This window comes from Vicia villosa, linkage group LG6 (assembly GCF_029867415.1).
Source record: "Vicia villosa cultivar HV-30 ecotype Madison, WI linkage group LG6, Vvil1.0, whole genome shotgun sequence".
NCBI lineage: Eukaryota > Viridiplantae > Streptophyta > Magnoliopsida > Fabales > Fabaceae > Vicia > Vicia villosa.
In genome coordinates, this window is record NC_081185.1 from 94,477,667 (window position 1) to 94,490,364 (window position 12,698).

Here is a 12,698-nt window from a genome sequence, read left to right on the forward strand (position 1 = left end):
CTTGTCTATTTTAAAACTTTGTTCTTCTGTACAAAACTCTCTCATCTGTTTTAAATTTCTGGTACTAAGAGAGGCATTATTCCCGGTGAAACTGCTCTTAGATTATTTGAGCCCGTCTTCTGAGGTATAAGTCCCAAGCCTTCTTTTCTTTTATTTTCATCTGTTTTTCAAAACAAAACTCTGGTACTAAGAGGGGCATTATTCTCAGTGAAACTGCTCTTAGACCTTTGGGCCCCTCTTCTGAGGTATAAGCCCCAAACTTCAATTCTTCTATTTTCAAACTTTTAAACTATCTTCAATTCAATATTTCAAACAGTTTTCAATCAAATTCTTCAACTATTTTCAATCAAACTTCCACAGTTTTCAAACTCAATCTTTCAAACTATTTTCAATTCAACATCTCATCTATTTTCAATTAAAATCATTTGGGCTTCTCCTTGAGTATAAGTCCCAACACCTTTTATTCATACAGTAAATAAATGGGCTTTCTCCTGGAGCTATAATACCCAACACCTTTTCTTTTTTCCTTTCAAATAAAATATTCAACTATTTTTAATAAAACATTCAACTGTTCAATAAGGCTTTGTACATACATCCTAGGCCTACTCTTCACCCTGGTAAGTTTTTATAGCTTTCATTTATTGCTTTAAATACTTTGTCAAATATAAACTGTGAATATATACTATTTAAATCTTCGTCAGAGAAAAACCTTAAGACAAATAAACATGTATATATATATTATAGGACTATGACCTGGGATTGAGGATTACTTCCCGGTGAAGCCTCTCCTGATTAGAATGACATATATTCTTGCCACAAGATGAATTGTTCCCGGCGAAACATCTTGAAACCCTTAGATCAACAATAGGTTACATTCACCCAAGAGGAATTATTCCCAATGAAACCTCTTACGCATTTTGCTTAGGGCCAAATTAGGCAAGCCAACATATTTTTCTCTTGTGCTATAACAAGGATCCTCGATGACCCTTGATTAGCCTCCTCTTGGGCTTACAATGCAAGGACCCACAGGCTTCTTATAAGCATTTCCCTCCAGCTTCCTCTCGAGCTTGTATACAAGGACCTTCAGGCTTCCTAAAAGCATATGGCAGGTCTTTAGTCACCTTTACTCCTGTGAGAATCCAAATCCTTCAAAAACACAATCACAAACATTCAAGTGTTCACTCAATCTCTGTATTGAGATTCTCCCATGCAGAGTAAAAGACATGGAAAGTCTCAACTCTTAACACCCTAGTCATCCCTATTGGATTCAACCTCTTTGGAATGAGAGACATGGACAGTCTCTATCACCCATCTTTTCCCAAAAAGAGTCAAAAATATTTCAAATCTCTAGATCCATTTTCCCAGTTGTGTCAACCTCTAGTTTCTTCCTCAGCTAAGTCAGCCACAACCTTGGGTTTTGTACAAGATAAACAACATATTTTCCCCTGAGTCAAAAGATTCAAAACCTTTGGATCTTTCCCCAATAAGTTAGCCTCAACCTTGGGCTTTGTACAAGACAGAAAGAAATGTTTGGGATGAAAGGAATCACTTCTACTACCATTCCAATTAATATTGGCCTCGACACTCGTAACACCATGCATAATAACGCTAGTCAAGTTGTCTAGTAACCCAATCTCAGTTAGAACTCTCCAAATGAACTCCCAATTGAGCGTATCATAGGCCTTAGCAAGATCAATCCTAATAGCGAAATAACCTTTTTTTACCCTTCTTCCAAGGACAAATCTCGTTTGAATCGGAGAAACAAGATACGACATATGGGGCTTAAGTCTTTCAACTACCACCCTGGTTTCTCCCTAGGGCCTTATTTATAAGCAAAAAAAATTTAAATTTTTTGGCCTTAAATATAAGCAAAAGTTAACAAATCTAGGTGCATTTAATGATTTTATTCCAAAATTATCCTTGCATTAACTACTTAATATGATTAGTGGATGACAATTTAATTAATATTATATTAGTAATTGTATTATGTCTTCTACATGAAATCAAGAAAATTAAATGTATTTAACTACCATTCTTCTTAAACGTGAAAATTGTCTTTTTTTTCTAATAAATCAGGCCAGAGTAGTACTTAGCAATATCAATACTTTATATCACACATTTATGTCGAAATACTAGACCAAATTTCTCAAATTAACACTCTTATATCATTATGCATGTTCTTACAGATTGTGCACATTTAACGATTTATAGGAAAATTATCTTTTTTAATATTTAATTTTCTTTAATCGATACTAATCAATGAAAGTCACATACTCTCTTTTGTATTATAACGAATTTGTTGGAAAATTATAGAAATTAACTAGTTTTTTCAATTTTTGAGTAATCATTAGAAGTACCTACATTATGTTCATCACCATCTTTTATTTTAGGGTTAAATAAGTTTTTGGTCCCTCTAAATATTTCAAACTTCGTTTTTAGTCCTTTAAAAAAATTTCTTTAAAGAATGATCCTCATAAAGTTTTTCGTCCACACTTTTGGTCTCTCATGTCTAACACCGTTAATAGAAGCTGACGTGGCACGCCACGTGAAAATTAATGTCAGGATGGCAAGATGCTGACGTGTCATTCCACGTGGCCAAGGTCAACATCACACTTGAATCCATAAAATTTCGTAGCTAATCGTCAGCTAAAATCGTAGTTAATCCGTAGCAAAATTGAAAGTATAATTTTCTCATAGATTATTGAAAGTATAAAAGTATAATTTTCTCCAACATGTTGCTCTAAGTTGAAAGTATAATTTTATCATAGATTATTGAACACCACCAACTACCAACCAAATCAACCACTAGGTGATAATCCTAATAATATTGAGGCTCATGAATTCATAATAAATATGATACCGGTGCATAAGAATCTTCCTATTTTTGTTCATATAAATTCCACCTGGTGAAATAAAACTAGCTACTGCAGCTGAAAATGGAATGTGACATACATTAAGCTAAATTTAAAATCAAGAATGTAATAAAAAAAATTCTTAAGTAAATGAAGGTGACAAGACAACAGAACCAACAATATATGATAAAGTTTGAGAATCATTTGACAATCTAATTGTAAAAGATTTTATAGAATGAAAATGTATAAAATGAGTAAGTGAATAAGTAAACTGATTAGTTTCCATGTGTCTATGATCCAAGAAGTAGATAAATTATTTGTTGGAGGTCCATAGATTAAATCCATTGCCCCAATATTAGGAATTACATAGTTAATCCGTAGAATTTGACATGTTGCTTTAAAACATACTAGCTAGTTGTTGATATTGATTTTGAATATCTACCAAATATATTTGTTTGGAAAATTTGAGTTATCATTATCTTCCTCAGAAAAATTAATTACAAACTTTTTAGGATTCTTGGAAGAGTACCCCTCATGAAAAGCCACACTTTAGAAAGCATGTTACAAATTTTTTAGGATTCATGGAACTTAGTGGCGAAGCCAGAAAAGTTTTAAAGCCTGGGCAAAATTTTAAATATCTCAAATTCATTGTATATAATATATGAATAGTAGTCAAACATAATAAAAGAGATGAAAGATAACCTTACAATAGGGTGTTAAATAAAATCACGCAGCAAATGTCCTTTGCGAGACTTCTTTGCGATGAATGTTTGAATAATATCACTATCATCAAGTGACTTGAATATCTTTCGTTCAGTTTAACATACCATCAAGTCATTGAACCACACATCGTTGATCTTATTGCGCAATTTAGACTTGATAATCTTCATTGCTGAAAAGGCTCTTCAACGGATGCTGTCTAAACCGGTTATATCAAAGCTAACTCAATAAATTTATAAATCAATAAAAATACCAAATTTTTCTCAATTTGTATCATCTTCTTAGTCAAATTTTAAACATCTTCACAAGTGGAAAAGGAAACATTTCTTTTCACTTAAAGAACATAAATTTCAAGTTAATTCCTTATTGTTCAACGGTCATCACCACAAAAGTCTTCATGATAAATATCAGTAAAACGGACAAGCTTATCAATATCAAACAAACTTGAAAATTAATCTAATTAAAAACTAATCTAACCTTACTAATTAATTAGCTAAAATTATAAACTAAATTAAATAAATGATGAAACTAGATAAAATTAAAATATAAGGAGTGCTAAGACATAATCATGATGTAGGTTAGTGAAAGTAGAGAAAAGAAAGAAAAAAATAAGGGCCAAGGCCCAATATGGGTCTCTAAAACCACAATTCAACTTCTAACAAACAAATAAATAAATGAATAAAAAAACAAAAACAAAAGGCAACAGAACCACCAGGGACAGCGTCCACACTCCACACTAGTTTTTTATTATAATTTTCTTTACTAAAAACATCCGCCTATTTTGATTCCATATGTGGCATAAAAAAGCAAAAGTAAAAAAGTTAACACAACAGCGAGCACATGAGTTAAATAGTTGGGCCACAGCCTGGGCAATGGCCCACCCTAGCCGGGCCCAAGTTTCGCCTATATGGAAGAGTACCCCTTGTGAAAAGTCATGCTTCAGAAAACATGTTTCAACTATATGATTTGTTTGTTGACAGTAAATATAAAAACATGTTATCACTTTGCCTTGCTCCTTGTATTTTCAAAGACCCGTTTCAACACTGCAAGTGCAAGGAATTGCACAAGAACAATCACAAGTAGCTAGAAATATTCTCAATTTCTTCTCACATTAGCATGCATAATATTGTAATGGTGATTTATTTTAAGGTTAGAGATTTAGAGTAATCGACTTAAGCATTTGAGAGAGATGCAAATGGAATTAATTTGTCATTTTGTCAACAAAGATTAGGGTTTATCAACATAAACATACTGCATTCTTTAAAAAAACTAAATTTCTTGAAATAAATTTGCTACATATTAGTTACGATTTTAGCTACTGATTAGCTACGGAATTTTATAGGTTCAAGTGTGATGTTGACCTTGGCCACGTGGCATGACACGTCAGCATATTGCCATCTTGGCATTGTCACGTGGCGTGCCACATCAGCTTCTGTTAACGGCGTTAGACCTGAGGGACCAAAAGTGTGGACGGAAAAGTTTATGAGGACTATTCTTTTGAAGGAAATTTTTTGAATGACTAAAAACGAAATTTGAAATATTTAGAGGGACCAAAAACTTATTTAACCCTTTATTTTATTTATCCTTTAAAGTTAAGCAAATGAAGCATTATTATCAATGTGAAATAAAAGTCTCCTCCTGTTAAAAAATTTAAACTCCATATCAAATGATCTTATTTTAGTAGGACATGGCTTTCAACTTGTAAGAGTTTTATTAAGGACTATAGGAGTGTGTCTGGATGAGGTAATTAGAAATTTTAAAGTAATTTAAAATTCAAAGCAATTCAAATGATTCAATTCAAATTCATTCATTTTTAAATTGTTTAGTTTGGATGGAGTATTAGGATAATTCATTGTTAGATTTTTGGTGTCATTTGGTATAAAATTTAAAAATTTTGGACCAAATTAAAAAAATGAAAAAGTAGGGACTAATTTGTAATTTTTAAAAATTTGAAGGACCAAATTGTAAAATTTAAAAATTATTAAAGACCAATTTGCAATTTTTTTAAAAAAATTGGGGTCAGTTTTATAATTTTGAAAAATATGAGGACCAATTTGTAAATTTTGAAGAAATAATAATAACAAATACATTCTATGGAACATGAGAGAAATTTCAAATTCTTTGGTTTTTGGTGTCATTTCAAAATGATTAAATTTAACTTAGATGAAATACTCCATAAATTTCCATCATTTTAACAATTCTTCATTTTTATATCAAAACAATGGATTTTGGTAAAATCATTTTAAATTCCCTCAAAACATTACTTTCCCTCATTAAAATGCTCCATCCAAACACACTCTAAGGAAATTTATGTTAGTAGGATTTCTTGTAACTTTGATCAATCAACTTTTATTTAGGTCGAGCTCTTTAGTTAGTCAATGGTTTGAAAATGACAAGTAATTTGGTTTCTCTTCATTCATTGTTTATTGAGATATATTTTTTCCGTTGTAATGTGATCATTTCTCAAAAGATCCGTAATCTTATTTTTCTCCCCCCTTCTTATTATCTCTCGTGAGTCAAACAAATTGAAAGTGAGAGATAAATATATTTACCAAAAAAATTTTATGGCAAAATACCCTTTTTGGTCCCTTAACTATACCCCAAGGTACATTCTGGTCCCTTATCTTTAAAAAGTGTCAAAGTGGTCCTTTAATTGTTCAAAAAGGTCCACGTTAGTCCTTTCCGTCCAAATTTTGCTAATGGCGTTAACTTTTCCATGCTGTCATCTGACATGGCGCTGAGTCATAGGCGTGTCACGTGAGTTGGCACACAGTCATCTTGAAGTTCATTAAAATTCTGAAAAAACATTACAAAATTTTATATTTTCCTAAGATTCGAACTCATACCACCTAGCCTGTAAGCAATACAAACTTTCCACCACACCAGTTCATAGTTGCTACTTAATGTTTCATTCAATTTTGTTATCAATATTATTATTATTATTATTATTATTATCAATACTATTATTATTATTATTATAATTATCATTATTATTATTATTATTATTATTATCAATACTATTATTATTATTATTATCATTATTATTATCAATACTATTATTATCATTATTATCAATACTATTATTATTATTATTATTATTATTATTATTATTATTATTATTATTATTGTCCACTTATTTAAGATCCCTTAAAAATATGGATTAAGCAAATGAAGAACTCACATGAAAAAGCAACATGCCCCAAATTATGAACAACACGCTAAATTATTGAAGAACGCCAGGATGTTCTTCTTCTTGCATAAACAAAAAAAATCACCAACCTGCCCCAAATTATAAAAACTTAAAAATTAACCCACCTCCAAATTATCTCATACAATCTATAATCAAAATCTTCAAAAACCTAGATCGAAGAGTTTGCTCTCCTTCTCCCCTTCTCCCCTTCTGATATCTTAAAAAAACCCAATTCTAAATCCAGATGAAATCAAATCCAGAAAAAAAACCAAATCGATGAGTTTGCTTTCCTTCTCCCCTTCTGATATCTCTCTCTGCTATTTTAATTTCTTCTTCGTCTCCCTCTTCTACTATTAATGGAGGTTTAGTTTCACTTTTTTTTTTCAATTTTGGGATATAAGGAAATTAGGGTTTCCATTTGTTGGCACAAATCTAAGTATTCAAGAAGGTTTTAGGTTATTTTGAACTCATATTTGTGTTTGGAGAGGTGTTTAGATGAGGTTTTGGCCGGTTTTTGGGTTGGGGACAGTGGCGCCGCCATGGTGTTCTTAGGCTATACCGTGTTGCTATGAGAAACATTAAGAAAATCAATTACAGAACTGGGAATTTTTTTTACAAGATCTGCAAATCAATAACTGATATTGTCTTGAATGATACAATAAACATTAATTATAAAGTGGTGTGGTGGTAAGTTGTTATCACTTGTAAGTATCATGGCCTGTGTTCGAATCCTGGTTAAAACCAATATTTTGGAATGTTTTTTTAGAATTTTAATGACCTTAATAATCATATGCCATGTCAAACTCCACGTGTATAAACATGTGTTACACATCAGATGTCAGCATGGAAAAGTTGACGCCGTTAGCAAAATTTGGACGGAAAGGACTAACGTGGACGTTTTTGAATAATTATAGGACCACTTTGACACTTTTTAAAGATAAGGGACCGGAATGTACCTTGGGGTATAGTTAAGGGACCAAAAAGGGTATTTTGCCAAATTTTATTATTGTCCTGATCGCCTTGTAAATATATGTCAAATGATAGAATTTATTTTTTATGCTTTTAAACTCTCCATCTTTCTTTAATTTTGTTGTTGTTTCATGATTGCAAAGAGACATATTTTCGTGTGTTGTTAATTAGTTGTCATTTATTAATAATTATCTTTAATAAAAAATGCAACTAAATGAGATGAAGCACAATTTAGATAATAAAATTCAATTTTTAAATAAATAATAATAATTTTTTGTAACTAATCATAAATAAATGTGTAAGTACTTGTTTTATTTATATTTTATTTCATTAGGGATGGAGTAGTTCATATTTATCTACTTTTATAAATAAATAAATAAATAAATAAATAAATAAATAAATAATAATAATAATAATAACAATAATAATAATAATAATAATAATAATAATAATAATAATAATAATAATAATAATAATAATAATAATAATAATAATAATAATAATAATAATAATAATAATAATAATAATAATAATAATAATAATAAAACAGATTTAAGAAAATTTTGTATAAATAATCTAAACTCCAGATTTTTTAATTACATGTGTCAGTTCATAGAAAACTTTTACCTCTTCTTTTGGAAGAATAAGTCTTTAAATTATTATATAAATAAATGAAATTATTCTTTTAATCGAAATCCCTGATTTTTTGCAACAATAATAGTATAATACCTTTTCCTTCGCCCTATGATACTATGTGTCAATTCATAACTGAAACCAAATTTTATTTAACAAACTTAACCTTTTTTTTATTGAATAATTCTTCCCTTATACCCGCTAACGATTCCCACAATTGTGGACTTTTTGTTACAAGAGCTCCTTTTAATTGATTCACAAACATTGGAAATCACTTCTAGAAATCAAAATAGATTGAACCTTTCGATCTTTAGGTTTATTATTATTATTATTATTACTTCAGTTCTCTATGGCTACTCTTCTACGTAAGTTGAATTTGTGTACTTCAACCAAGGTAAGAATCGTGGTAGATGAACTGAGAAACAAGGTTTTATTTCTCCAAGCAGGGAAAGACTTTGTTGATGTATTACTAAGCTTCTTAACCCTACCATTAGGCACCATTGCAAGGCTTGTGAGCCAAGAATCCAACATGGAAAATATTGATGTTGGAAGCATAAGCTTTTTATATGAAAGTGTGACCAAACTTGATAAAGGGAAATTCTTATCAGCTTTGGAAAGAGAACTATTGGTCCGTCCGATTAACTCGATGGAACAGTATTGCCGGCTTCTAAAACTCAACGTTGACGACACCGAGAAGTTGAGATCTTTTAGATGCCGTGACAAAAAGTGTGAGCTTGTATCCGGGTGTTGGAATTGTAGGTGTTTTATGGATAAGAAAGATGAGTTATGCAGCGTTTCATACCATAAAAAAGGTTTTGTTCCAAAAACCGCAACCTTTATTGTTTCTGATGATTTGAGTGTGAAGCCTGATAATTCTCAAAGTCCAATTTCTATAGCTAAGTATCTTGGATGTGAAGATGTAGATACTATCAAGATATTAACGGTCAATGTCACTCGTAGAGAGGTATTTACCTGCCTATTTATCTATCGAGTCTGATTTATACATTACTTGTTACTAAAGTTATCTAAATTTCACTTGTTTTTGTAGATAATCTATCCGAGTCCAATTTGTATATTGCTTGTTACTAAAGTTATCTACATATTTTTACATTGATTGTCACTAAAGTTATCTAAATTTTGCTTGTTTTTGTAGATAATCGATCTGAGTCCATTTTTTACATTGCTTGTTACTAAAGTTATCTAAATTTCGCTTGTTTTTGTAGATAATCTATCTAAGTCCAATTGCATTGCTTGATACTAAAATCATCTAAATTTCACTTGTTTTGGTAGATAATCGATCTAAGTCCAATTTGTGCAATGCTTATCACTAAAATTATCTAAATTTCACTTGTTTTTGTAGATAATTGATATAAGTCCAATTTGTACATTGCTTGTTACTAAAGTTATAGAAACTTCTAAATTTCAGTTGTTTTTTTAGATAATTGATCTGATTCCAATTTGTACATAGCTCGTTACTAAAGTTATCTAAATTTCACTTGTTTTTATAGATAATCCATCTAAGCCCAATTTATACATTGGTTATTACTAAAGATATCTAACTTTCACTTTTTTTCCGTAGATAATCGATCTGGTGAAGTGCTCCTTAGTGTCTACAACACCTTTAACAGATGTATTCGTGACAAAGAAGCTTCTTTGTGAGAATCCAAGACCCGTCAATGTACTTGATTTAGATGATTGTAGAAACGGAGCACTGCTTGTAAGGAACACAATAGAAATAAAGGCCATGGTAAGAAAGTCCAATAGCAAAATTCTGTATGCTTTAGGTGAAGAGGATTTCGCAGACTTGTTACTGATGTTTCTGAGATTCCCTTTGGGAGGAGTTGAGAATATGTTAAATGGAAACTCTGGTTATGACAACATAGATAATTTATTCAAGAGCATGCTTGACTTGGATCCCAAAAGGTATATGAAATCCAGAAAAGATATGGTGTCTAAGCAACTCAAATCTAACTTTAATGGACAAAAAATCATGAAGAGTCCCTCAATGTATATGGTAACAGATGACTTGGTCGTCACGCCAGGTTCCTCAGCCTCCGCTATTTCGTTTCTGACTGAATCGAAAATTCCTCTCTCTGATTTGGAAGAAAAACTGATAACAATTGGCAATAAAGAGGTAAAGTGTGGAGTTATCAATTAAATTTCTTTTATTTCAATAAGTTCATTATAACTATACATGTGAGTGTGAAAATGTTTGATTATATGTTACATTTATTTGAAATTTTTGTGGGATTGCAGGCTCATAGTCTTCTGAAAGCTTCTTTGATCTCACCAACAGCTCTCACTCATGGTCTTGGTCCATTTCTCGCAACAAGTAAAGCGAAACCTTTGAGATAATGATGGCTCTTTGTTTTGCTATTTATGAGTTTCTGAATTACTCTTCAATTTCATCTCCTTTAGTCCTGTAGATTTGTTTTTGCATTTTTTTCATCTGTCTGCTTTTGTTGTAGATCTCTGCATTTTTTTAGATTTGCTTCTGAATTTTTATTCCATTTTTTGTAGATCTTCATTATGTTATCAGTTCATATATATCAGTTTCAGTTTTTTCCTTCAACAATACAATTTATTTCCTGAATTTTGAGCAGCATTTAACTGTTTTTGGTTGACAAAAAAAAAGGACAATGAGCTTCACATCATTGAACCCCAAAGCATTAAATAATTAAGCAATTAAGCGATTAATGGTTTCGGTAAATGTCGATACTGATACCGTTATTACTGTTTTCTATATTGAAGAACAAATTATAGTTAATTCGCAACAACAGCAATCATTGTCGTGATATCTTTACCGACCGAAATTGCGAAAACTTTTACGCGTTTGAGACCATTTTTTAAAACACTGACTATAACTATCGCATCAACAATATTGTCCTGTCCTTGCAATTGTGGTTGCACCGCAAATTAAAACGATGCTTGCAATCAAGAAAAATAAATAAAAATAAAGTGATGATCTAGCTCAAATATGCTGAATTTGTTTTAAGGAGTGCAATCTAGCAATCCTGCAAAACTAATCACTTGGCATGACATTCGGATGTAAGCATTTATGTGATGTATTTATATACTCCCTCTGGCCATAATTATAAGCAAATATTCTCTTTTTCAGGCCGGAGGGAGTAACCCCTTCCAATCTCCAACATGATTATAACATGACCCCTTTGACATATTTGTAAATCATTCTAAAGAGCTTATGGAAAAAAGTTGAAAAACAACTTATGAGCCTGTAATATCATGTTCTTTAATCTTAAGATTGTATTAATTACTTCAATCCAAAATCAATCAATAATAACCGTCATTAACACATAAACACAAACACAAAAGAAAAATCCCCCAAATATAAGACATTCATTCATGTATGCATAAATAACCAGCACTGAAAAACCAGAGATAAAACAAAACCAAACACAAAACACATAAATCATCCAAATCAATTTTTTCATGCATAGCTACCAACTGAATTGTCTTATCGAAACATTGAAATCAATTCTAATTAGAATAAAGACGACGACCAATCTCAAACGAAACAAAAGCATCAACAGTTGCATACTTAACCTGCTCAGCATTAAGCCAAACATTATCCCATCTACTCATAGAAACCTTCTTTGGTTTCTGAACAGATTTCCCAATCACATGCAGCGCCAACGATTTAATACCAGTCCTCAACATCTCCCGATCATTCAACACATCAGCAGCGAGGTTCCGTAAATCAACGAAATTCGCGACGCTGATATTATAATCTTCTAGAAGCTTCTCTACATCAGCTTTAATCCCAACTCCAACGAATCTGTTATTAGCGTTGGCTAGGAAGGTTAGGAGGGAGTCAGGGATGAAAGGGGAATGGATGATTTGGAAAACGAGGCAGCGGTTGTCGATGCAGAGCTGGAGGACGGCGGCGGGGTTTGATTGGCCGCGTTGGAAGTTAGGGCGCCATTCGATGTCGAAGCCGACGAGGAGGGGGGAGGGGGATTGGAGACGGAGGGTGTCGAGGAGCCATGTGTCGACTATGGAGGGGGTGGAGGTTAGGAGGGTTTGGATAGGGGGGTTTGAATCGAAGGTGATGGAGTAGATGTTGTGGGTGTCGTATGGGAGGGAATGGTCGACGACGGTGATGACGAAGGATGGTGGTGGTGGTTGTGGTCTGGGGTTAGGGTTGGGGGTGGCAGTGAGTGTGCCGTTACGGTTTCTACGATTAACTGGCATTCTGAATTACTACTATAGTTTAGTGGTGAAGAAAGAAGAGAAAGAGAGGTAAGGGTGGACTTTGAAAATTTAGGAAGAGAAAGGTTGTGTGAGTGAGGAGAGAGAAAACAGAGGAAAACAAA

General features: G+C 32.1%; 2 protein-coding genes across 2 annotated transcripts; one reads left to right on the forward strand and one right to left on the reverse strand.

Moving 5' to 3' along the window:
* Positions 1–8,678: 8,678 nt before the first annotated feature.
* On the forward strand, positions 8,679–10,888 carry LOC131611896 (uncharacterized). The gene is made up of 3 exons (XM_058883731.1): positions 8,679–9,328; positions 9,944–10,498; positions 10,621–10,888. Exons 1-3 carry the CDS (start codon positions 8,714–8,716, stop codon positions 10,717–10,719), a joined length of 1,269 nt encoding a protein of 422 aa, XP_058739714.1. The 5' UTR covers positions 8,679–8,713; the 3' UTR covers positions 10,720–10,888.
* Positions 10,889–11,129: 241 nt separating this feature from the next.
* Positions 11,130–12,698, reverse strand: LOC131611897 (uncharacterized). Its single transcript, XM_058883732.1, has one exon. The coding sequence runs from the start codon at positions 12,574–12,576 to the stop codon at positions 11,863–11,865; it is 714 nt and encodes a 237-aa protein (XP_058739715.1). The 5' UTR covers positions 12,577–12,698; the 3' UTR covers positions 11,130–11,862.